This window comes from Drosophila ananassae, chromosome 2R (assembly GCF_017639315.1).
Source record: "Drosophila ananassae strain 14024-0371.13 chromosome 2R, ASM1763931v2, whole genome shotgun sequence".
Lineage (NCBI taxonomy): Eukaryota > Metazoa > Arthropoda > Insecta > Diptera > Drosophilidae > Drosophila > Drosophila ananassae.
Window position 1 is genome coordinate 25,477,441 of NC_057928.1, and position 26,592 is coordinate 25,504,032.

Here is a 26,592-nt window from a genome sequence, read left to right on the forward strand (position 1 = left end):
TTATAGTTAATGATAAAATATTTTATTTATTATGCAATTTTAAAGCTTATGTTCTTTTATTTTAAGGATTTGTAATTGTCGTCTCATTATTTCATGTTTTGGTTTCCTCAACTACACACTTTGTAAATAACTCGCTTCTATAAAAAAGTCTCCTACACATGTATAATCGAATAATCGCTACAATCTATATGTTAAATATGGAAAATACGAGTTTAACATTTTTTTTTTCTTGTTTTCTAATTTTTTCTTAGTCTAGTTTTAGTTAAGTAATGTTACTTGCTAGTATTTTTGTCTTCGTTTGTGCTCAAATAAATCTAAGAATTGCAAGATTATGTCTTTCGGTTTAGTTTGTTGTCAGGGATTCGGAAACTCTGTGGTCTGATGGAATGTGCTGGGGAATCTAAGGATTGCTCAAAATACTGCAACTTTAACAATTATATGGTTATATTTTGTGTGACAGATCCTGTCTAGAAATTCGAAATTGTCGCGTGGACGGCTTGGAGTTGGATGCATTCGCTTTTGTAACATGTGTAAACTTGGGACGTTAACTTGGACGAGGCCTCTTCTGGCCCAGATCTCCTACTTCTGGCGCTTGGTGGTACTGCTGGCTGTGGGTCGCATGAAACTGCTCACAGATCGACTGCTGCCGGAGCTACGCTGCTGAGGATGGGAGCTTGGGCTCATTCTGGCCTGCTGCTGTTGCTGCTGGTTCATAGCGTTCTTAACCAGAACCACGCTGCGGGCGGCGCTCATCCGGGATTGGGGACTAGGCTGCTGTGACTGGTTCTCCTTGAAGCTGGTGCTGCCACTGATAGTTGCCCTGGGCGCTGTGGTTCCCATTTTGCTGCGCACCAGGATCACACTAGGACCCACGCTGGAGCCACTGCTGCTGCTTCTGCTGGCGGGCACTCCGCGGCCCGGGGTGGGACGAAGATTCTGCGCGGCCAGGGGCCTCTTGCTTGGCGAGGAGTCCACGGACACAGTGACCACTGGTCGTTGCACGGACGGAAGTCGCCTCACCACTGTCTGCGTGGAGGCGCCGCTGTTGATGGAGGAGCGCGATGATCGTAGGCTGTTCCTAGAGCTGCTACGCTCCACGCCTGCGAGGACCTGCTGCTCCTGCGGTGAGCGCCTCACCGCCGAGGCGGACCGAAGTGGAGTGGCACTGGCAAGCGGCTGACCATTGGGCATCCGAAGCGGACGATTGGCGGAGACACTCCTCTTTACCGTGGCCACCGGCGGGGCGGACACATGGCTTTGTGACTTGATGGCAGAGGGTGTGGAGCTACTGCTCCGGGTCCTGGATAGTTGAAGGCGGTCAGCCGGTCGGCTACCCATCTGCGAGATGCTGGTGGTAGTGGGTTTCTGTTTCTGGAGCGGACGCTGCCTCGAAGGGGTTTCACTTACGCCCTCGTTACAGGAGGAATTGGTGCTTTCACCCTTGCCGTGGGAAGGCGTGTCTGAGACCAGGCTCTGGGTCTCCTCGAAGCCCTCGTCGTTGAGCTCATGGTGGTGCCCACTGGCCGTGAGCTTCAGCCTCGATGGGGTGATCTCCCGCGGCGGACTCCAAGGACGCTCCGGTGTGCCCGTGGGGGACTTGAGATTTCGAATAGCTTCCCGCACGTCCTCCTGGTTGATGGAGCTGATGTGGCGGCCCACCTTCTCCAGTTTATTAATGGTGCGCTCCTTCTGCTTGGCCTTTTCTAGCGGGGGTGGCTCTGGCTTTGAGGGCGAGGGCTTCACCTCTGGCTTGGGGGAGCTGGTGGTCAGTAGCTCCTCATTACCACTGCTGTAGTCCGTGGGTCTCTTGTAGCGACGGGTTCGTCGACCAAGTGCATGGCGGTCGAAGTGGCCAGGGACATCCTGATCCGCTGATCCCAAGCTTATGGTGATTTTCTCTTCGGGAACAGCCTTCGGCTTGTCCGTCATGCTTACAGTTACCACTGTCGTGGTGGGCGTGGATATCACCCGCCGGCTTACAGGCGGCGTCTCTATATTGTCGGCATCCACCTCCTTGGAAGACGCCTGCATCTCGTTTTGGGTCTTGTGGTGGCTTAACAGGCTGGCGAAAGTATCATCGGTGGAGGACACCTGGGGCTTTGGTGACTTGGGCGGCTGCTGGTCTGCCGTTTTGGGCGGAAGGTCCCTGCTGACGGATCGCCGGTCCTGTTCCCCCATCTTCTGGATTAACGTTTTGCGGCGATCCTCTTCAGCAATGGAGTGAAGGCCACTGGCACTCGTCTGTTCTTGAGGTCGCTGGCGGCGGTAATGATGCAGTGTGTCTTGCGGCTGGGCATCCGCTATAGCCTGAAGATTGGCCACCACATCCGTTTGCTCGAGCGTCTTCGAGGGCTTCCAGTCGGCGTAGACGCGCTGATATCTTCCTGACTCTTGCTCCGGCTTCCTGGGATTAGTGGAATTATAACTGGGATTAGTGGTCGTGGGCGTGTTCGTTGGCGTGACTGTCGTTGTCGAAGGCATGATCTTCTCCTCCGGCAAGGGGTCCAGTTTTCGTTCGTTTTCTAAAGAGGATGTGGCTGGTTAGACATTCTTTTGTATAAATTATGAAACCTATCATCTCACCAGTTTCGTTTTCGAGCGATCGCCGATTGGCGTTGACCAGACGACGCTTCCTCTTGTACTCCTCGTTTTGCTTTTCGTCGTTCTCGTTGGACTGCAGCCAGGTCTCGATTTTCTGGCGCCACTCACGGGATATTCTGGAAAGGACACGAGCTTATGACAACCAGTTACATAGTATTTCGAAGCCTCTCACCTCGGTTTCGCATCCTCGTTGATGGGCGGCGTCTGACCACTGCCCGTGGGCGTATTCGCTGCACTGGCCAGCGGCGATTGAAGCCGCTCCTGTGACTGTTGCTGTTGCAGGAGCGGAGCTGGTGAGCTGGCCCTCTCCCGATCCATGCCAAAGTCAATGTTGAGCAGGTCCGGTCGCTTGCGGCTCGAGCTTCCGGAACGGGCACGCCGAGCCCAGGAGCGATCCAAACTACCGTAGGCAGCTGCCTTCCGCTCCCGGCTGATGTGGCCATCGTGAGGCCCCGTGGAGCTTCGCAAGAACTCCATAAGATCGTCCTCCTCGGCCAAAACTCGACTCCGGCGTCTCCGTAAACTGCCATTCGGCGTGATGTCCGGCGAGGCGCCGTCCTGCTCAAGGCGAATGAATCCGTTGCTGATCTCGCCAGATCCCAGATGGCGGCGACTAAGCGCCGGACTAGCACGTGGATCGAAAATGCCGTCACCCAGAAAGGAGTGCTCCGAATCCGACACGGGTGTGATTGCTTGACCAACTGGAACAAAGGGTTTAAGGTTAGTTTTTTTTCCAGGAGTAAAAATTAATGGAAAGTAAATGTATTAAGAAGGAGAGCATTACTCCGAAATCCAAATATAAACTTGAATCTGGCATGAAGCAGCTATTTTTCATGGCTCTAAAATGCTTCTTGGTTACTTACTCTGCTTGGCTCGACGGGCCATCTGCTCCTCGCGCTGTTTCCTTCGCAGGGTGGCCTGCTGCTCCTGCTGCTGGCGGCGCTCGTTCTCCTTGACCGCCTGCCGGAACTTATCACAGAAATTCTGGAAGATCTTGAAGCACTCCTCTAGCCGGAAAGTGGCCGCGTCCTCGCAGAAGAAGTCGGAGAGCTTCAGGCGCATGGCCTCCACCTGTTTCATTCCCGATTGCAGCACAGACATCTCCGACTTGGCGGCCAGCAAGAAGTCCGCCATCTGCTCCTTGATATCCGTATCCGTTGCAGGTTGTTCGATTTGTCTGGTTATCCTTCCGATCCGTCCATCCAGGGTGTTGATTTCGTTATTGATCTGCTCCGACGTTGTTCTGTAAGACAATACAATGATTTGTGAAATGGTTGGAGGGACATCCTGGAAGCTCCTCTCACTTGCTGGCATTTTCGAGGGCGCTTAGCTGACTGGTGAACTGCAGTAGCTCCGGCTTGCGTCGCTCCGCCTGCAGGGCCACAAAATGGATGAGGTTCATGCCCGGCTTGTTCGCCCGGATGTCGGTGAGCTTCTGAAGTGAGGCGAGCTTAACGCCCGCCGCATTTCCAGCGTAGCCTCCAGAGTTGAGGAAGTTTCCAGCCACCACAACCATGTAGAGCACCTCCTGCAGGATCTTGTTGTTCAGCAGATCGTCGCCGGCATAGAGCATGGAATTGATGCAGGGCTCCAGGTAGGCGACATTGGCCGCAAACTCCTCCTTCAGCAGCATGCTCTCGATTCGTAATTTGTAGCTAATAAAAAAGGATGAATAATAGAACGAAAGTGTCCTCTTGATAGCTCTACTTACTTGGGCACTTCCAGCAGCTGGAGCAGGAACTTCTCGGCATTTCCCAGCCTTGCCTTGTCCCCGTTAAAGCTCTTCAGCATGTCCAGCTCATCCACCTCCGGCATGATCTTCAGCAGGCCCCTCAGCCTCTCTGCGCCGATCTCCTCGTGGGCGCCCTGCCGTATCAGTTGGATGATCTCCTCGTGGCTAGTCCGGAATTGTTTCAGGAAGATGTTAACGTTGAGGCTCCTCTTGCCGTCCAGCAGTGTGATCTCCGTGCACTCCTTTTTCGACTTGCGATCCAAGGTGTCACACCCATTGGAGCCACTGGAGCCCTGTCCTCCGTTGCTTTCGCGTCCCAGCTTGGGCGATCCCTGGGCACTGGTGGTTTGCAGGCAGAATAGACCCTCCATCTCGTTCCAGTCTATGTCCTGCATCGGATTGTGCTTGTGGTTGCTGGCCACGATAGCCCAGATGTTCTGTTTTCCGACGACCTTATTGTGCGGTATTTTGCCCCAGTTGATGGTCTTCATCTTGGCCTTGGGCGCCGGAGTGTCTAGCTGCGGCAGCAGCACGGCCACCTCCGCTTCCACGGCCAGTGGGTCTGGTGTCCGTGGTCGCGATGTCAGTTGCATGGAAGGCGGAGGCGGCGGTGGCGGCAGAGTGCTACCATTGAGCAGCGGAGGTGGCGGCGGAGGTGGTGCCTGCCCTGCTCCATTCAGTGGCGGAGGGGGAGGCGGTGGAGCGCCTCCTGACGCCGGTGGTGGCGGAGGCGGAGGTGCTGGCTTAGCCCCAGCCACTCCCACCGCTGGCTGGGAGGGCTTGCGGGTGGGGCTGCTGGCATCGGTGCTGCGGCAGTTCTGGCAGGCGAACTTCTGGCTGCTGGGCGTGCGGAGCAGACGCACTGCATCCTCGTGGCTCTCGAGGAGCGTGGCGCGGTGGACGAGCCGCTCTGTGGTGTCCCAGACGATGTCGCTGAGCGCCTCCTTGGGATCAATGCGTAGCAGGTGCTGCAGAATGTTGAGGAATGGCACTTCCTGCGGCGTGTCGGCCACCTGAAAAATATAAAGATTTAAGTTTCAGGGAGCTTGGAGGGTGGAGGAACGGGAACAGTTCATGGCAACTATGGTGCGTCATTAGTGGACATTATTTGCATCCAAAATTTGGCATTGAACTGCTTGGCTCGCCACAACCTTGCCAAAAATCCTAATGACCACACTGCGTATACGCAACGTTCAATGCCACCGAATGTGAGGCGTCAGGGGGGTACCAACCTGTCGCAGTATCGCGTAGAAGACATCAAGGTGCGAGTTGAGATTGATGCCATCGGGAGCCTGCAGGCTCTGGGCCTCGTCGCATTCCTGCTGCTCCACGAATACGTCCAATTGTACGATGATATCGCCCACACTTTGTGCGACTTTCCTGCAAAGAGTTGGTCGGTCATTAGTGGGTTAAGCTCGGTGGAAAATGTGGCTCTATTCAGTCCGTGTATGTCGAAGCAATTTGTGAGTTGTGGGTTTTTCGAATTTGCATTTGCGCTTGACAATTCTCAACTGCGATTTAATTGATTTCTTATTTATGCGACACTGCACGACAAGGAGCGATACATGTATTGTGCGAGAAGGGGTGGGGTTGCGAATGCCCACAAGTAGTTGAGAGTTGCCAGAATCGATTGGAGAACTTGGCTGACATTGAGTAACCTCCGGAGGCTGCCAAAACACAGAAACGAGGGCTCTGCCGCCGCGGACTCACTTTAGGTTCTGCACCAGTTGCAAGGCGGCACAGCTGTAGCGGGACAGCGAGCCGCAGAATGTCAGCCGCCGTTGCAGGTGCAATGGCGAGGCGGCAGGCGATGGCGTCGGCGACACGGAAGCGGAAACCGTAGACTCCTCCGTTGACGACGAGGAGGACGAGAGGGACGGCGGCGGCGAGGGCGATGCTGACGACTCCACCTTGCCAGCCTTGCAGCAGCAGCAGCAGCAGCAGGGGCAGCAGCAGCGGCAGCCTTGGCAATAAACTTAGTGGCACACCATATTTGCAACGTGCAAAATCGTTATGTCCTTGCGCAATGTCCTCGCCTCCGACACTTTGATATCCAGGCATCGACGACAGACCGACTCACTGGCTGGCAGACTGACTGGCACTTTTTAATTGCTTCCCAAAATCGGTTCGCAGTTTGCGGTTCGAGCGAGAGAACGGCCAGAAAGGCAATAACGAGGACGAGGCAGGACGGCGTGAGACAGCCTGGCACGACTTCTGGCAACGATTCCTTCGGATCCTACTCTTGTTTGTTTTATTCTATTTTTTTTTTTTTTTTGTTATTTCCTGAAGCCACGTGCTGCGCGCGCAGGAGTTTCCATCTGCATGGCGGCCTCTTTTCTATTTTGACGAGCAACTTCGTCAACATCCATCGGGTATTTTGGACAGCCAGACTCTGGCACATGGTCTTCTTTTGTTTTGTTATTGTTTCAGCGGCCTAACTGCTATTTTGGGAAGTCACGGAAGTTGTTACGGGCCTAGGAGGTGCACGGAGCCCAGGAAGTTGGGCAACCAAAGCCCCAATTACTGAACTTTAAGCGGAAGCTTAAGCCGAAAACATATTCCTCAGCAGTCGTATGGAGTTCTATAGAAGTCAAGAGTAGTTTTGGAGAAGTATCCATTTCCACCTCTTCAGACTCTCCATCAAACTCTTTGGCAATTCAAAATGTCTATTCCTGACACACTCGAATAAATCCCATCGAAATGAGATACTTTCGGGTTATTTTTAGCCAAAATGTTTGAATCTGACAGGGAGTAACTCGATCCAAGCGCACATCCATCATGCTCAGCCACGGCTGATAGAGAACAGGGCTTCAGATTGCGATTCGATTAGAACTCATTATGTGGAGAACAATTAAAATCCGCTTAGAGAGCGGCTGGGCAGCTTCCAGGCTACGCAGAACCGCGTCCATAAATCTCGAGATGGGAATCAAAGCGCGCTTCTCGGCTCAATGAAATCGTTTAAAGCGATTTGGAATTCAAAGTAAAATAAATTAAATAGCGGCGTGGAAACTACGCATTTTATTTATGCGCGCCCGGAGCGCTAAAATTTTAATAACAATAGAACCGAAGAACCGAAGGGGTCTCGTCAATGGAAAAGTGCCACAAGACAAATGGCCGGAGACAATCAATTAGTCAACTCGGCTCCCAGGCCGGCATTCCGCGGAGGAGACTCCGGGTGGGGCACTCCGCGAGTGCTCTTTTTGGGCCTGAACTATTTCAGAAACTTAATTGAATTTGTTAGTTTCGCTGCAAAAGCTACAAATTTGTCAACCAGAGGGCCATAAATAAACCCGTTTCCGAAGGGTGGCCAGCGGGTTGTCAGGGGGATCGGGGGAGCAGTCAACTAATTGATTTATTGTTGACTAATTAAATATTGAATTAATTGGTTGGCCGACGGACTCGAAAGCGGCGCAAATTATTTGCATACGATGCGATCGGCGGCAAATGGTCATCTCTTTGCGATTATTGACGAATGTTTGACAAGCGGCCGAGCGGCGTCTTGAACGGTCATTAGCGGACTGCCCCTCAGCTCCCTCGAGAGACCTGTGACTTGGGCAGCATACCTTGATCTTGTCTGGTTGAGCGTCTTGTCAGGTACAAGTCGCATGCAAATTAAAATGTGCGCCCGATTCGAATAAAGCATAAAGCAGCAAATCGTTAAACTGTTTGTGATACTCATTTGATCGACTGTGGGAGACTTTCAGGGTTTCACCCAGCGGTCTTCACACGCTCGCCCATCGCGGAATATCAACTACGCCTTCAGCAGGTCTGTCAGTCATGTCACTCGTAGCTGGGTTTTATGGCGGTGTCGTCCTCCGATTGTGCACCCCAGTACTTACCTCAGGTTGTTCAGCAGTGGCAGCACTTTGAGACCTGCAAGAGACAATGGAGAAAAGTAATCATCAGGCGGGGGCGCTTAGAAGTCGCTATAGAGTGTGATGAGAGTGAGTAACCTGGAGGTGATTCGTTGCCCCTTCTCGGGCAACCTGGCCGGCTTTCCATAGACGGCCTATAAGAGCCCGCCAAGGCCCGCCCAATGTCCCATGCATCCCGACCGGACGACTTCCGGTCAAGCTCGTTTTTTCGCCTTTTTGATTTTATTTGCGCACTCACCACTCCAATAGCAATCAATTTGTGTGCACACAGCCACACATCCACCATTCTAGCTATCTATGTGTCGTAAATAATAATAATAATAACAATAAAAAAATTAATTACGGCAAGCTTGTGAAAGTCGTTGTCGCTTCTGTGCGTCGGTGATCCCCTGCCCGCCTTCAGCCTCCTGCCTCCTTTGGGCCGCCTTATTTGGCGCCTTGACGTTCATAATTTCGTTTTACGACCCGCTCCGGCCTGTCATTTTATTTGTTTGAAATTGGAATCCATAAAAGGCGTACAATTAAAATGCGTGTGCGATTCTGTTGCCCAGTGTGTTTGTGTAGTAAAAGTTTCTTTGTCCGGCCATTGTTTCGGATCGGATTCGGAAGTAGATTCGGAGAGATCCCAGCCGGAATGGGGGCTGCGACGACTGGCGATGCCCTGGGGCGAAAGGAGCGGACTTCCATCACAGCACAATAGATAGAGATTGAGATCGAGATCGGATCGAGGACACACCCTGGCAAACGGCGGTTAATTGTTTAATAACATGCCAGCCCAGTCAGCAGCCCAGCTTGGAAATCAATTCTCGCCAAATCGATTCAAATAATTCGCTCAATAGGGTAAACCTACTGATGATTTATAAATCAATTGAAATTGAATTTACGGCCGGCTATGGGAAAACTTTTGCGTGCCAGAGTGGAAAATCATGGGGAATAAATCAGACGGAGCGAATGCCTGGCAGCCGGCGGCTATGTGGCCTGACAGATGACATACAACAGATATGATGTGGTGGCCATAAGTCCGGGCGGCTGAAGGAGAATAATTCCGAGCCGATAATTGGGCACTTAAGTTTCTCGAATTGAAAAATGCAAATATTTGCGGGGCGTTGTTCCTGAAAACTCAAACAGAAGAACTCAACAAAAAAAAAAAAAAAGAAATAAAATCGAGCGAAGACAAAGTCAAAGTCGGGCCAACAGCCTTGAAACTGAATACTTCGTTTCATTGCCAAACAAAAAGCGGCCGATGCTTGTCAAAAGTGTCGCTCAGGAATGCCCCAGGAATCGATTTGGAGTCAACAAACGAGGGTGCGGACCGGGGCAGGAGTGGAGTAGGAGTGGGGGCGGTGCGTGACTTACATATTGCCCGTCGCCGTTGAGATTTCAAATTTGTCTTGCTACTTTGCTGCCTTGGGTGATCAGTGTTCTTGTAATGTTGAAAAAGCGCAGCTCAATTTATTTTAATTAAGAACAATAAAAATGCCGCTTCTCTCCGGACCGGACTCCCCACTCCCCACTCTACTCCCGGCCAGGCAAGTGCAGCCCGGCATTGAATGCACCACATTTCGGTGGTGCTGCGTCTGCGCAAAGGGAAGTACTCTCGTGGAACAAAAACAACCACTGCGCGCACGCACAACCGCGTTCAATCAAAGTCAGAATGTCGGGATGACGACGGCCCCCCGGTGGAGACTGTACTGAAAAGGGGTGATGCTGGGCGGTTCATGAACTTTGAACAGGGGGCCCAAGGGCATGGGGTTGCCGCCTGGGAAGAGGGTGTGGCATCTGCCACCGACAGGATGTAAATGAGTCCCTTGTTTGTCAACAGACGACTTGTTACATATTAAGTACTTTTTGTTTTTGGACCGCTTTTCATGTGGAGATATGTATTCCAGGCCTATGGGGCTGCAACCGACTTGAGGCACGTTCGAAAGATATTAAAAAGGAAACTAACACAATCCTATTGTCACGTTTCTTGGAAAGTGTGTTTTTATCTCCAAATTTTGGATTAATTATTCGATTAATGGCTGAACTAGATCAGATAACCGAATTGGAGCTTCGACTTCAATTTGGCGAGTCATCTGCGATTCGGGTACTGTTCGAGCAAATAAATGATCCGCTTTCTATAAACGTCCCCAGTGACCCGACAATTTTTGGCCATAATTAATAAATCAGCAATAAACAAACATTGTTCGTTTGACCGATTTCCCCAGTACCGAGACCACAGAGCAATTACCAAGACCAAAGACTCCAAGACGCGCCTCTAAATCGCCGGCACGTGCTAAGGTTACTCGGCTCACAAAGGCGATTTGGCATTTCGGCCAGCGAGCTCGAACCCATCATTATCGCCTAACCTCAAGTCAACGAGGGTCGGAGTCGCCCCACGTCGGTGACATGCAAACCACATCCAATATATTGGCCAAATAACCGGCCGGGCACATACGGTCAAGGGCGCTGGCACTGGCACTGGATCAGCGGGCACATCAATCAAATCAATGAATCCGCGGACAGCACCAATGGCGCAAACAATCGGCAATCGACATCCGACTGCGGCCGATGCGGCTTTGGGTTTTTGGGACTCCATTCGATGGGACGAGTCTCACCTATAAATTCGTTGCGAATGCGAATCCTCTCCTGCAGCGTCGCGGCGGAGATGATGACGCAGTTGATGAAGGCCAGCAGCGCGGCCTGGTAGTCCAAGGGTGGTGAGGCGGCGGCACTCGACAGCTCCAGTTCGTTGATGACAATCTTGAAGCGGTAGCGCTGCTTCTTGAGATTCTGCAAGGGATGTACAGGGGTTTCATTAGCGGGAACTACAATTTTACATTTTTATGTTTCTGTATTTTTATTCTAATTAATTAGAAATTCATATACTATTCTAATCTACTAACTATACAGCAACACTCAACAAAGTGTTTGACTTCTTCAGTGGGGATCCCTTCATGGTACTTCATGGCTCTTCCTGGTTTCATTTAAATTTTTTATAATATCTATCGAAATGTCAATTTCAGAATCTATCTACAGATCGTTTAAGGTATGCCGTTCAAGAATCGGATGAAAATTAGCGAAGATATGACCTTCGTAGGACCAATAGGATTAGAGTAGAAAATCTTGACTAGAGACTTTTAAAGTCAATTGTTAGAACTGCGTTACAAAACTTATAATACACCCAGCAAGAGTTTAAAAATAATTTAAAAACAAAGTATAAAAAGTAACCTGTTTCACAAATTGATTTACAAATTAGCTTTAACATTTTGAGTTCTCCCAGTTGAGATTACAATCGGTCTTAAATGAACAACTTAATCGACATTTTTAACGATGTTTTAAATAAAATTGAGTTAAGGGGATCTGAAATTACCTCTTGACAGCAAAAAGTGGGAGTTGTAAAATAAATTCTGGAGTTAAGGAGTAGAGATCTTTTTTAAATTATGGCCACTAAAGATAATTCTATTAAAAGATTGTTAGTTACCAAATAGGGCCCTAAAATGTCGAGAAAAGTAAAAGGCAACATAGGATATAATTTCTCAGCCAGACAGAGCTCCCTTAGGACTAGTTGGCACCCCCGACTCACCTTGTAAAATTCTAGGGTTTCTATGGCACGCGCATAGCCCTCGGGACTGTAGGCGCAGAGCGCCGAGAGGAGCTCGAAGACCTGCTTCTTAACGGTGGCGTTCTGCGTGTCCAGAGCTGCGCCAAGCTTGGCAATGTAGTCACGATTCTCGACAATGTAGTCCAGGCCGATGCGTGAGTCCATCTTGGCGTTTGTGGTTCTTGGTTGTGGGTTCTTGGTGTAACTTTCAGGTGAGGAAGCGGCGAGAATGGTGACTCTTTTTGGGGCGGATCACGTCCCCGAAACGGACGCTCTTCGGGGGCAATCGGATCGAATCGAATCGAGACGATCGATTGGGGCGGCTAGTTGCAAAGGTTTCGGTTCTCGCATGGAATTTTTAGGCAGTTCACGTCATGCCGGGTGCTCCTCGTGCCCGGAATCTGAAAGAGGAAAATGGAAAACTGAGTTGGAATTGCTTTTCATGGCAGTGATTGCATTTGGAGCCCTTCAATTGTCGCCCTGGGTCGCGCGCTTTGTTCCATATTTTCGAGGGCTTTGTCCACTGCCCCAGAGGCACTTTTAATTAATTTACGATCGGTTCAGTCTCGGCCCCAGGCCGCTCAGGCAATTGTCATAAATTAATTTGGTCAGGCCTAGAGTCTAGAGCCAAGAGCCGAGCGCTGAGAGCCCAGAGCTGGGGGGGCGTAACTGATTTTCGGATTTTCGATACGCGATTTGCGGGCACAAGATCAAAGGCAACCTTTGGCGGGCTCCGCCTTCTAAGGCCCGCGATCGGCATCTCAATTACCCGCAAAAATGATCTCGTTAATTTGTTTACACTCGACGCGAACGCAGTTCGATTAGTCCCCGTCTAACCTGCCGACAAAGTCGCTAGCGTTTAGGCATATTAAAGTAACGCTTTTCATTAAAAGTACAACAAAAGCCCGAGCCGATAAAATGCTTAACATTTTCGTTAAGAGCCCCGCTCTCAAGTGGCACTTTGCGATATTTGAAATTATAATTTGTGTGCGCTAAATGCTCATGTTATTGCTATTGTTTCGCTTTCAGATACTTTGCGGGAGGCTGGGGCGGGCCGCCGATGGAATCTGGAGAAACCACATCGGGCTAATGGACAGGCATTGCGAAGTGACGTCCTGGCGATTGTCAGTCGTCGTCACTGAACATGACATTTCCGATAACCCAGACAAGTGCTCTTCGCAGCACAGCCAGAAACGAGTTCTTAATCAAATCGGAGACATATTCGCCATCTCCGGGCGGCACTGGGCGGCATAACTGGGCTATAAGCCCAACCAATTAGCGGTTGATAGCAATCGCATTGAGGAGCTATGCAAATTGCGATCTTTGGGGAGGGATTTGGCATCACATCGTGAACTGGAACTGATTACGGAGAAAGATAAGTGTTTTGCCAAACAACTCGAACTAAAAGAGGCACTACTGACCGACCTGGAGGACAGTCTCAGAGAGATGAAGGTTGAGAGCCAGGGCATAACTTGGCACAACACCCGCACACATCCGAGCCACATCCGAGAGTGATAATAAATTAATAATGCTTATCTATAAACTGGTTCCATTAGCCAGCGAACTGGGCATCGCATTATCGTGGCTATTTATTGCGAAACAGCAGCCGCTGAAAAGCCACCGAATTGAGTTGTAAACAAAGTGTGGAGTAGAGCCTGGGAATTGGCAATACGGAATTGGACGCGGAATCGGTCCAGCCGAAATGTTAATGAACCCGCCTAGTGCTGCGAGGGAAGTCTAATTAGAATGTGTCTTGTCAAAAGGCTCGGCTGGCCATTTGTCTTGGCTGGAGCGTTGGAGCGTTCGTAGCTGGAACAAAAGCGGGCGTTGACAGGCGCAAATGGCTTTTCCACCCCCGCTCCAGCCTGCCCCACCCTGCGGCCGACAGGTGCCTCGGCACTCCGGCGACTCACTGGCGTCGCCAACGAAATGTCAACCACATGCCCACAAATTGCCATTGTGGCTATGTTTCGCAGTCATCGCTCCCCGCTCCGGGCCGTGTTAAAGTGCAAGTAATAATTCACGAATTTCAAAACCGTTCAGCCCGATCCACAGATCGGCGTTTCAATGTCTCGCGACATTATAATGCCGTGTGGAATAAATTATGCTGTTGCCAGTTAACCCAACGAGAGGCCCACGGGGCGTATGCCGAATGCCTTAATGTGATTAAATGTTGTGCAAAGTGGTATCTGGTATGTGGCATGGGCTGGGCCCAGATCGGGGCTCATCAGCTGGAACAACTCGGCTAGGACACTTGACCAACTTGCTCGAGCACGCTTGAGGAGATCTACCAAAGCAAACAACTGAAGACCGACTACCTGTCGCAATAGGCGCAAGGTCGTTCCACAGGTGTTGTTGTGCGGCCGCCACCTGTAACGAATTGTAGCAAACGAAGCTGCAGTGGACGTCTCTGGGCTCTGGGCTCTGGTCTCTGGGCTCGCGGGTGTGTCTGCGCGGCTTAATCGGCCGCCCGTTGCTGACTGCACAGTTTTCATAAATTTTTATTGAATTTTTATGGCTGCAGGCAGCCGTCAACACGGCTTTTGAATTTGCATCTCGATGTGTACACAAAGCAGCAGAATAAATAAGCATAAAATATGCAAATGGACGGCCGCGGCCGTTTGGAAAAGTGTTTGCACTTAATAATAAACGCTGGTGATAAAGTGGAAACTCCACGAAAGTTGGACCTCCATTAGGGGCCGCTAATCGCATAATTTATTCTAGGGATGCCCGCTATTTAATCTCCTGCTCTTGGGCAACTTCATCTCGGTTGTTTATGGGGCTGTAGCCAGAGGCCTTATCAACAAACGCCACAAATTGTGTGAGAATCTGTCTGGGAACCAAACAGAGCTCCAAACAGAACCGACGCTTTGTTGCAGCTTCTCATTAAAGAAAACAGATGGAGTCGGATGGGAGACGGAGCGAGTCATAACACTTGACAGCAGACGAACAGAAAACAGCAACATCGCAGCAACAACATCGCAACAGCAACATCGCAGCAACAACAGAAACAGCAACTTGCAATCAAAACACGATCTTGGAGCTTGGCGCCTGGCACTCTCAGCATTGACCTTATGACTTCTAAAATCGGTAAAAACATCTTTACAGCTCCATGTGGCACTGTCGATTGTCGCTGTTGCTGTTGCTGCTGTTGCTGAGGTTGTCGCTTCAATGTGTTTCCAATATGAGCTAAAAATACAAAAAGCCAAGCGTACTTGAAACTGGGATACATTTTATAGCCTGAGTTGCCATTTTCAACTCGTCGTGAGCAATGCAATAATTTTAAAGGATACTGCCTTGCACTTTTTGGGTTGTGTGTCAAGTTTAAGTGGCAGACTCCAAGGTCGTCGTCGGAGGAGGAGGAGGAGGAGGCGTGCAAAGTGAGCAATTAGGGCGTGGCCGGGTGCGCCTCATTTGCACTCACTATACTTGACTTAATTCGTCAATTAGCCGGGGCTAAGGTAATCGGTGGGAACAGCTGGCGAAACCGGACAGCTCGGACAGTCCACCTCTCCAGTCCCAGTCTCAGATCCAGTTGTTCGAGCAAGACGTGGGCGGGCTCGTAAGCACCGAAATAAAGAGCCAAAACAAAGCAAATACTCCGGCGATCGCCAGTTTAATGTGCGGTCGACAAAAGAACTTCTGACTACGAAAATAAATAAAATGCAGCCCACGGGCCCGCTAAGCAGCCGAAAAAGCGAGTAAACTACTGCGTAGGTTTTGCATTTCGACGATGACCGACCAGCTCGGACCGACCAGTGGGCTCCGGACCAGATGATTCTATTAGTTCTACGCACGGAGATGGCACCGTGAAGTGGGTGACGATTTGGGAGCTGGTAATGCCCCAAAAATAGACTCACGACTTGTTTTCAATGATAATAGTACGAGGCACTTGCCGACGGAGTAATTTACATTAAACAAACACTTAAATACTTCACTCTTGAAACACTGTTCCTTAAATAATGATGTCCATCATTCAGCTGTGTGTGATCTTCATTAATATTCATTCCGAGGCCCTAGCTCCCTATTAGAAACGGGGGATAATCCGCCTCCCTTCTAGCTCTTGATTGGCTCTCGTTGGGATCGCCGCGTGGCGCTATTTGACTTTTGACAGAAAACGCGGGCAGTGTCGCATCCCCGAAACACTATGCGTTTGGGACTCCCCGACCCTGGCCGGCGCTGATGAGAATTTATGAGCAGTCCCCCAGGCTTTCGGGTTAAATGGACTCAACTGGCGACGAGAGCACTTGAAGCCCTACGGAAAACCCATCAAATGTGTCAAAAGCCAGTTCATTGGAAGAGTTTCTATTGTTTCTGGTTTCCGATCCGCCGGGACTTTGCGCAAGCGCCAAAGTGTGAAAATGAAATCAACAGGTTGGCTGTCTGGAACTGGGGCTCTGTGGTAAGCCCGTGAAATACAACCCGCTAATGGGCCATTTTCACGCTTATTTCCACAATGGAAAAGCGAAAGTTTATTTATGGCAATCGTGATTTCAGGCCCAGTTCGCATGCAGCTGCTCGGTGGCAAGGCCCAGGTGCAGGAGGTTCTACAGCCGGGGACAGAGAGCTCCAAAGTGCATAAATTTGTTCGAATGCCTGCATTTATGACAGCCCCCGCCCCCCCTCGGGCCGAAAACATGTCTGGCCGCATTACAGGTGGCAGCGACTGCCAAACTGCCCCCAAAAACCAATAAAATGCGAAACAAACAAATGTAGCCAAGTCAAGTGGCCAATGTCCACTCGAGTGCCGCCTAAAAAGCCTAAAAAGCCGAGAGCCGATAGCCAGTTGGCTTTCAGGGCCAGCCGACAATGAGCGCTAATTATGCTGAGTTCGGCTTGCCAAAAAGGTTCAATGCACCAGCGACTGAAATACAAAGAGCCACCAAGCCAACAGACACTGCAGCATTTCAAATCCCTTGTTGACCTTAACTTTGAATTGTCAAAATACAAAAGTTCATGCCGCCAAGCCAACAAAGCCCCGAACAATGAGCACAAAGCACAAAACACACATAAGCTAAAAGAAGTGAGCCACGAAGCCTACATAGCCTCAGTTTTTGGCTCAAACTCAGATTCAGATTCAAGCTCAGCTCAGAGCTGGCAGATGTGTGATTCATTTGAAAAAGTGCACCCAGATGCTGCTGCTGGTGGTGCTGCTGCCACCGGTCTGACATTGACTTGTGGTTTCAGTTGCCACTGCCGCATTTCAAGTTATTCTATTTCTTCAACATCTTTTCGGATCCGAGATCCGAGATTGCTGAGATTTAGTTTCTGTGTGTGGGCTCCTGCAACGAGCTGGAATTGTTTTCCTCACTTCATTCATAGAGTTCGTGGAGCTTAAATGATTAGTCAGCTTCTTGGCTTTGGGTGTGATTTGGGTGCGATTCTTGCCACAGTTTTGAATGGTTTCAGCATTTTTGCGTGGTGGCGAGGCACCTCGTGTTTGTCCTTCACAAGCACTCACGGCTCACAGCTTGTGGTTTGCGGCATTTGAACTCGAACTTCCGCATGAGCTCTCGCTCATCATCTCGTTCACGGCTTATCGATGTATCTTGTGACTATATTTAGGCGGCGAGATTAGGCGGGTTTATCGCCTTTATGTTTTATGTTTGAGAATCTGTTTGTCATTGGGTCGCCCACATATGGCGACCGTGACTCACCTGCTCGTCACAGCTCCGAGAGATAAGCCAGACAACAGTATTAGTCTGAAAGCTAGTCGCTTTGTTTTCAATCTCGGGAAAGTTAGGCAACCAGTTGCCATTTATGTAAGTTCAACACCTTGCAGATCCCTTCCTAGTCGGCTGCACTTGCCAGTTGTCGGGCGTTAGAACAACTAGCTGGAACAGAGCTGGCCCAGACTGCATAAATTAAGAGCCCAAAGGGGAAAAAAGATATCGGGTGACAAGCGTGAAAAGCGCTGCTCTGACAGTCGGGCGGATAGCCAGTGATTAAAGGCCGGAGCAGGCACCTTCGTTACTTTTAACTTTTACCTTTCGGCCCAGATGGGGGCCGCACTTGCGCAATTGCACAGCGCCGGCTCGAACTTGAACTACATCGCCATCGACAGAAAGGCGAGCACATAATCGTAAATTTAAAACCAGCGCGGATTGCTCCCATTCCTCGAGCGGCACAGGCCACACCACGTGACTGGCGAATTAGTTGGTCAATGTTTCGCGGTCGTTGCATGTTTTCGGCTTGTTTTGGGGGCAGCCTGCAAATAGAGATATACATCCACGGATCTCTGGGCAGCCGCATCGCCCACAGCACCGCTCGGCTGGCTTTGTTGTTTCCCAACGAGTGGCAGAGTGGCACTGACTGCGGCACTCAGGGCCTGCAAGAAGTGGCAACAGCACTTTGGCTTTGGGGTATTTTCAAGAGTCGTATACCCAGTTTCAGCCATAAACTTGAGATGGAAGAGTATTCCGCGTTCATCATGGCCCAAAAACGCCTTGCTAGCCATTGTTTAGCTGGTGAACTTGTACTAACTTGTAACCGATAGCTGCCAACACTAACTCTACTTTCCGCTGCATTGTCTTCGTGGCTTATTGCTCGCTTTGGGCTATTTATAAATAGTAAGCGCTGTAGCTGTCCGCGACTATTGTCTCACAATTAAGATTTCATTGTGAGATTTTGAGGGGCCACGGGGCGTATGCGCGATGCGAATCAAGCCAGAAACTCGATTTGCTATCCGCTTTGCGATTTGCTTGCCACTTGCAGCTCTGAGCATCAGCATGCAGTAATTTGTTTAATTAGGCGTAAATGATGCTGACAGCGCAGCATCAGCCGGCTCTAGTCGGGGCTCTAATGGAGCGTGGCTGATTGTAATAGCTTGTCGGGTCGGCTCAGCCTTAGAGCTTGTGGGCTTGTGGTTCTGCGGTAAGTGGCTCGCCACCACACCCCATTGGCAACCCATCGGCACACCATCGGTGCTGCTTCGTAGATTCTGCATGTTAATGCCATATTCTGCGGGGAACTCTTGCAGCCCGAAAGGCCAGACGAGGCGACCTGCCACTCGAACAGCACTCGGACTCTCGGACTCGACTCTGATTGCACCCGATCGATCTTTCGCTGCCTTTACCATTCACGACAGCCGAGCCGCCAAGCCGCCGACGATAATTCAATTAATTGCGAAAATGTCCTAGAGACAAATTCATATTCACGGCAGACGGCGGCGATTGGCAACAAAGTACAAGTGTGCACTGGAAAACAAGCTGAAGGCCCTGCTTCCAAGCCAGTCCTAACACTCTCAGTGCTCAGACTTTTTCCCAGTGCTCTGGCAATCATCTGGCGAGTCGTGCCTGCGATCGCATAGCATTTCATTAAATTTCATTAAATTCTTTTATGCGATAGCAAATCAGCAACATTAGGCATTGCAACATTTTGCGATTGGATCGGATCGCACCGGAGTGAACTGAAGTGAAGTGGAGAGCGGCGAGTGATCTTCCAAGTAGTACTCCATGTAGCGTTCATTTTATGACTTTGATTTATTTGAGCAAATTATTTTTAAGCTCTTACATGACTAGCAGACTGGCAGACTATCAGAGTGGCAGACTAACAGGGATACCTGGCTCTCGAGGAAGTGTTTGCATGATCTCCGATCAGCAATTTGCCATTTCTCGTCGCTGGTCGTAGCTCATCGCTCATCGCTCATTGCCAGCCTGTCTGCAATTGTCAGCGGTATTTTGACGCTTGACGGCTGCGCTCCCAATTCCCAGCACTACACAGCTCTCCACTCGAATCTGATCCGATCCCATCCCATCCCGTAGCATCCGCGGGCGCATTTCCCAATTACGTAAGCCAGTGATCTCTCCATCTGGAGGCCCAGTACTGTGCATAATTTCAATTTGACAAAGCACATACGATCGATGGCTCTGGTGATAGCCGCTCTTGGGCCCCCGGGCCAGGGCTTTTCCAAAACGACTACCATTCAGCGTGCTTAATTACTTTTGGGGGGAGTTTGGCGGGTCTGGCCTAGCCTGGGAGCTGGGCTGGGTTTTGGGTATTGGGCACGGATATCCGCGTACGTGTCGGGCATGGGCAAGCTCGTGAGCTGGCCAGGCCATCTTATTTGGGCCCTGGCGACCTACAAACGCCTAGCTGAATATCAACACCTGGCTGTGGCTTCTTAAGGCAAGGGAGTCACTCTGTGACATAACTCCAAGCTCCAGAAATAGAGACAGACATTCTCGAAGCTACAAAACTCTTGTCTGGCGAGATACTATCTTGAACAAACGAATCAGAGTGGCTTTAACAGAGTTTGAAGTGCTGCAAGATTACCCTCCCACGATCTGAAGAGCATTCGAGTTTCGATAGCTTGTTTCCTTCCTGTTCGAGGCCCCGCGGCAGTGGCTTAATGAAAACAAATGAATTTATGAGCTGCCCCTCGGAAGGCTTATCCCTCCACCCGGATCACCTCTCCGACCACTGGCATTGGCTTTGCCATTTTTTCATCCGATTCGCCAAGTATGTGAGCTCCCCGCTCCGTCTCCCACTCGGAGGAACAGCGCTTACGCACTTTATTAGCCGCGGCCGGGTGCTGGGTTATTATTCGAGTCATTGTAATGCCAGGCGGCCGCATAAATTATTGTAATTTACCGTTGCAGCGGACGCCGCTGGCTACACTCCGCGGCAACAGCCTAAGGTCCGCCCGGACTTGGGGGCGATCGGCGATCGCGTTGATTGATCGATTTGTAATGGGAGCGGCCGTGTTTTGATGGGCCGCTGAAATCTGCAGCTTAGCTCTGCATGACTGCTTTGGAAGCAAAGTTCAAACGGGTTCCTCTGCGCGGACCTTGGACTCCCAGTCCGCTAATGGTGACGAGCGCAATTTCATCGTTTTTTGTTAGAACATTTGTCTCAGTGGAGGCACAAAGACACTTTCAGCCGCACACGCAGCTGCGGAAACGCAAAACTCAAAACAATGTAGGTGAAACAAGTTCCCGCAAATGCCAAGCTCGAGATCCAAGCCAGATCCAAGCCACTCCGATGCCAAAACCAAACCAATCCACTCGCTCGCATAGATGCAAATCAATACAGAAAGGCAGATTTCGGGCCTTAATAGAATTTTGAGGCGGCGGAGAGCGGCGGCAAACCGCAACGAAACCGCAGCCCAGACAAACAAACCCAAAGGCGCCAAAACAAAAACACGGCCCCAGGCCCCAGGGCGGCACTTGACTTGCCCCAGAGTCGGACATGGGGCTTAGACGGCGCACTGTTTACTCGCCATGTGAGCAAGTCGCCCCAACTGACGTCGATTAGCCGAGAATTTCCGCTTTCGGCGGGCGATGCTCATATATTAACGAAAATTTAATAAAAAGTCGGCGATTGGCGAAATTAGACGTTCCAAGAACCTCTGAACGGCCTTCAAGTCTCAAACAGCAGACATTAAACATCGAGCATGTGTCGTCGGGGGAGTCCAGCCACCACATCAAATAATATTTATTCTACAACCTCAGAAGTGGCAGAAACGAATGGCCAAATTAGCGATTCTCTCGGCGGAGTTGGCTACACCCAGTTGGCCAACTGATGGGACATCTGGCGGGGGAGCATTATGCAATAGCGGACGAGTCTTTATTGGCCGATAATTGTCGATCAAATAGGGCTTTGTGCGGCCTCACATTAAATATTGTCCCAAATCATTTTATTTGTTTGCGGCAGCAGCCATGACACAGTCGTTCTTTCGTCCGACGTGAGTTATGGAGGCGCGGGAGGGCAAATGTTGGCCAAATAATGAGCAATTGTTGGCCCAACCTTCGGTCTTGCCTGACATTTTATTGACGCATTATTTTTCTTTCGCTTGTGGCTTTTGCGATCTTCGGGCGGCGGAGAATGCAAATTTCCGAGATCGGCGATCATTTGAAAATTATGCAGAAACTAGAGAGACAAACAAGGCGGGCGTATAAAAAATTTCACCTGCGCTGGCAAGCTGGCAAGCTGGCACGGCAGGCCAAGGCAAGTGACTCTGCCCCCAAGTTTGGCCCGACCACCGTAGAAAATGGTTTCTTTCGGATATTGGCAAATGGGTCTTCTTTCGCAGAAGAAAGCCGGAGACCCAAATCGCAAACTGGGCCAGCTAATCGGGGGGCGGAAGTGCTTCGTTTCGGCCTTTTCCCATATCGGTTCTGCGAATTATACGCCGCAGAGCCAAAGACAAAGTCAATAATTACACAGAGCCGGGCCACTAAGCGGCTCAGAGCGTGAAAAACGCTTCCTATTATTAGTTTAATTTGTTTTGGGCGCGCAATTTCATTTATATAACAATAATCGTTTATAAATGATAAATTAATATGGGAAACAAATTGCATGGGCGGTCGATCGGGAGATGAGAGCTTCGAGCTTCGAGCTCAGAGCCCCAAGCTCCGATCACCAAGCGAGTGGTCGACAAGTTGCCAAAATTGGCAAGGCTTAAATGGACAAAGCAACAACTTGGCTTTGAGATAGAGATGGCTGGCCAACTTGGACTTGGTTAGTTATTTCCTATCCGCCTTTGCCTTCACGCGAGTGTGGGCTTTGGATGGGATTTCGGATGGGTCGGTCGGTCGGTCAGAAGACTGGCTTTCGTATTACGCATACGCCGTGCTGGCCGGGCGAGAGAACCGCCATATAGGGAACGCAACTGTGCGATTTCTTTTCAGATTCAAATTCGGCCAAGTAAGTGGACTGTGAGGTCTGGGCCCGGCCCACTCCTCCTTCCTGTTTGAAAAAAGCCCTAAAATTTATTATTATTATTTACAGCATACATAGTGATCCTTCCGCTCGCCCCTCAGAATTTAAATGAACTGATTTACGGCCGTTTGATGAGCTCTTTAGTTATTTATGCTCGGGCTGCTTAACGGCTATTACGTATTTAAGTTTTACGGCTGCTGGTACTCGAATTCTTGTGCTTTTTTTCAATATTCAACTCTTTTGTGCCCTGGCTGCGAGTGCGCTCTGGGTACTTTATTATTAATTTTAAACGTGGGCCCACAACAACACGAACACCCACAGCATTTGTCAAGTTGCTTGGATTCTTTTCATTCGTTTTTTGTTCTTGGCTGCTTGGTTTGCTGGCTGGCTGTCTTGCTGGCCGCGTTTGTTATTACTTTTTGTGGTTTTGTTAGTTTGCTGGCTTGTCTTGTGTTCTGAGCTGAGTATTCTTTGAGATTAATACTTGCAATTTGAACATTTCAGCACGTCGAAGTCGGCGCCTGCTTCTAATTGCGAACGCAAATTACTCATACGCCGTGTTGTGCTCGCAAAATGATCGCTTATTTCGCCATCAAATCATTGCGTGGGCAGCTCTGTCAGGTCTTTCGATGTGGCTCCCAAGAAACACTAATAATAAATTCAAAAAACTGCAAGCAGCGGCTGCGCATCCTCCCGTCAGCTGCTGAATAACAATTACTCCCGCAGTCACACACTCATTCACATTTGGCTATCTGGCTGGTTGGCTGGCTTGGTTGGCAGCTTATTTATTGTTTAGCAAATAATCTTGCGCCCTGCCCCTGCCCCTGTCCCTGCCATGAATCGCCTTTATGCGCTCATTTGCATATTAAATAAGCGGCTGCTGTTGCTTCAGGTTGCTGTTGGCAATGCAATTCCATCGGTGTTGGCTGCAAGTGAGTGCAGTGTTGTTATTTCATTTCGCCTCAGCCAGTTGCTGTTGCTGTTTGGTTGGTTTCTAAGCGGCAGCAGCTGCCGTCAATGCAAAGAACCCCGGCCGATCGTAGGTTGGCCAGCGAGTTACGCGAGGGAGCCGCACTTTTTATTAGTATTCTCGATTTGGCTTGTTGACGCAAAAGAATGAAACGGCAGTATTACCTGCCCTTCTACCATAAGCCCACTTAGCAGGCTAAAAGCGTTCTAAGTCTCTGGTGTAAAGGTGGTAGAATCTCGATGAAAGTGATAAGAAATGGGCTGCCATTTTGCAAGTTCATAAAATCTCTGAAATATTGAAATATGCAAGTTGGAGTTTCTAAAAAAGCTTGAAGAAAGCGACAATCCTAATGAAGAGATCAAATTTATCAAGATTATAAAATGCAAATGTTTCAAAATAGAATTCTTTCGGCATTAGCCAGACCTTAGCTCCTCAGCTCCGTAATGACATTCCAGTGAATGAGAATTAAATAAACCGCCGCCTGTTTATCTAAAGCTTAAGTTCCAGACCCTCGGCAATTAGTAACGCTCCCCGCAAGCTGCGATTATTACTCACTGGGGACTTCGAGCTAATGTTGAGTAATCTTGGCTTTCGCTCGTCAGTAGGGGGGCCAGTAGGATCCGAGCCGAGGATCGGGATGCCCTAAAAGGCGCCTGCCGCTCGGATAACAATTAGATAAATTCATTTCGGACGCATGCAAATTTCAGATTTCAGCTGGGTTGCGAGACAAAGGAAAGGCAGCCCAGCCAGTGACTATTTCAGCGACTTTTGGCAAAACAAGTAGTGGTATTTCCTTTTTCAAAGCTCAGCCATTGACAGGCAGAGAGTTACACTTATCTTCACAGTGAGCTAGTGCTAGTGTCAATAGAAGTGCTGGTGTGTGAGTGTGACATTAAACCACACACAAGCAGGTCCCCCTATTTGGCAATTGACTTTGCAGTCGAGCTATCCGAGTGCGAATCAAATGTATAGGTTTCTGCGGCTGTTTCTCCTCTTAACTGTTTGCGCTGCCCACATGCGATGGTCCGGGCCGATAAATAATTTTAGTTTTATAAACACAAATTGACACTTCAAAGTGTTTGCCAAAAAACACAAAAGCCCCACTCGGGAGGGGGAGGCAGAAACCGAAATGAAATCAATTTGAATTAAGCCGCCGCGCTCTGAAGAGCTGGCGCAGATTTCTTTGGCCCCCAGGGGCGGGACCGATTCGATCCAGATCGGGGCATATCATGACCGAAAACACTTCTCGGAATCATAATCAGAATCCGAAAGGCAGGTAGCGGCCCCACTTGCCCATGTTCTTGTCCGGGCTCCCATAAGTTATAAAAAATGCGAATCTGATTCGTATCGGCAAAGATCTGAGCACAGACAGCTTCTAATTCTCCCGAGCACCCAAATGGAACCCGTCGGCACACGAGCAGCACATTTTTATGACTTTTGAGATTTAGAGAGCAAGGTAAGCCCACTTGGGGCTGTGGCGGTGGTGCCACATTATGCTCCCGCTAATTAATTGTTTATTTATCTAGCGATTACGGCCGATTTTCGCAATCCGTGTCGAATTTGTGTTTACAGGCAAGATTGGCTAAGAAGAACTAGGGGAACTATTCAGTAGATGTCTTGGAAGGCATGGCATCAAAATATTACGTATACGCAGCACGCCTAGACACCTGTTCTGACGCTTTTGTGGTAAATTGGCTAAGGAGAACTAGGGTAACTATTCAATAGATTTATTTTAAGTGTCTTCGGGAAGTCTCCCTTCCTTGGCATAAAAATATTACGTATACGCAGCACACCTAGACACCTGTTCTGACGCTTTTGTGGTAAATAGTAACGGTTGCGGGCGCCACAGTCTTATCAGAGCACCATGGTTCCGCGTAATTGATCTAGTTTCGAGGCGATCGCTCGCCACGCTGCACCGCCGCATCGGTGGAGGCGTTGGGGGCACCAAGCGGCTATAAATATTATCACAGCTGACCGCTGCTAATGGGCAAACAAAACACCTAATAGTGATAACAACAGACCCTGCCGCGGCACGCGGGAAAACTCACCATGGAAAATGCGTTGGGGCGCTGTTGGGGGGAACACCTGTGATCCAATCCAATTTCGAGAGCCGATCGGGTAGGGAACGGGAACGGGAACGGGAGTAGCGTGGCTTCCAGTTATCGCAATATCGAATGCACTTTGTTTCGCTTTTGTCAGTAGTTCTGGTGGCTGCCACTTTGCGGTTTGTGCTGCTGCAACTGCAACTTTAATTAGCCATACAAATACATTAGCTAATGCACACACACAGAGACACTTCACGGCTCCCCGACGCCCACGCAGCTTGCAGCTCGGCGTGCCAAAAGCAAAACGCGTTTATTGGAAATGCAGTCGCGCAGCCGCAGAACACCAAAGCCAAACAACGCTGCTTCAGAGCTGGTTCCAGCCCAGGCCCGAGCCAAAACAAAAAATTCAATCAAATCGAATGCAAGGCGAGCTGACCGCTGCACATGCACTTTGCATTCGGAGTTCTCGACGCACAACACACACCTACACTGCTACACTGCGCACCTGCTGCCGGATGCGGAAATGAACCGTTTCGTTTGGGAGATCGCGAGCGACTGTAACTGCAAACTGAAAACGAATCTAAGCGGGGCGAGCTTGCGCGCTTCAGACTTCGGCTACGAGACTTCCTACGAGAGAGTCTTCGCAACGGCCCCAACATTGGGGCGATCAGACCGTAGCCAACACGTTGGAGTTCGATTGGGGCTGAAAACATGACTCGGATCAGTATTTCAAAAATGAGAATTCCATCTAAATGATCATTCCTCTTTCAAAATATCCATATTTAATATTTAAGATTCAAATATTTAAGCTAATTAAACATGTGTAATATATGTAGTATTATAAGCATTAATTTATTCCCATTACAACTTACATAAGTCTTTGGAAAATTTGTTGTGCTTTTAATGTTTTTCGGATTAATTGCTTTATCAATAAAAACCATAAATCTAATATTTTGGATAATATTTGCCCGACAAATATATTTGCCTGTTTTATTTTGTTATATTTAAATGAGGCGCCATCGTTAAGAAACTATCGATAGTTTTTAGTGGCTACGATAAAAATGGCGATGTCGGCGTTGCGCTGTGACTGTCAATGGCATTTCGGAATTCAAAATGGCAGCCCT

At 49.6% G+C, this 26,592-nt stretch overlaps 1 protein-coding gene across 1 annotated transcript; it reads right to left on the reverse strand.

Moving 5' to 3' along the window:
* Nucleotides 1-26,045, reverse strand: LOC6507633 (FH2 domain-containing protein 1). Its single transcript, XM_001956008.4, has 11 exons — nucleotides 25,472-26,045; nucleotides 11,774-12,192; nucleotides 10,806-10,980; nucleotides 8,173-8,206; nucleotides 5,566-5,713; nucleotides 4,313-5,346; nucleotides 3,906-4,256; nucleotides 3,465-3,844; nucleotides 2,774-3,302; nucleotides 2,584-2,717; nucleotides 1-2,522 (listed from the first exon to the last, which is right to left on the reverse strand). Exons 2-11 carry the CDS (start codon nucleotides 11,954-11,956, stop codon nucleotides 580-582), a joined length of 4,911 nt encoding a protein of 1,636 aa, XP_001956044.2. The 5' UTR covers nucleotides 11,957-12,192; nucleotides 25,472-26,045; the 3' UTR covers nucleotides 1-579.
* Nucleotides 26,046-26,592: the final 547 nt, after the last annotated feature.

Coding starts and splice junctions, on each gene's coding strand:
- LOC6507633 (XM_001956008.4), bottom strand. CDS start 11,956: ATGGACTCACGCATCGGCCTGGACTACATTGTCGAGAATCGTGACTAC. Junction 5,714..8,172: donor CCACTGCTGAACAACCTGAG/GTAAGTACTGGG, acceptor AACTCTTTGCAG/GAAAGTCGCACAAAGTGTGG. Junction 5,347..5,565: donor TCTACGCGATACTGCGACAG/GTTGGTACCCCC, acceptor TATATTTTTCAG/GTGGCCGACACGCCGCAGGA.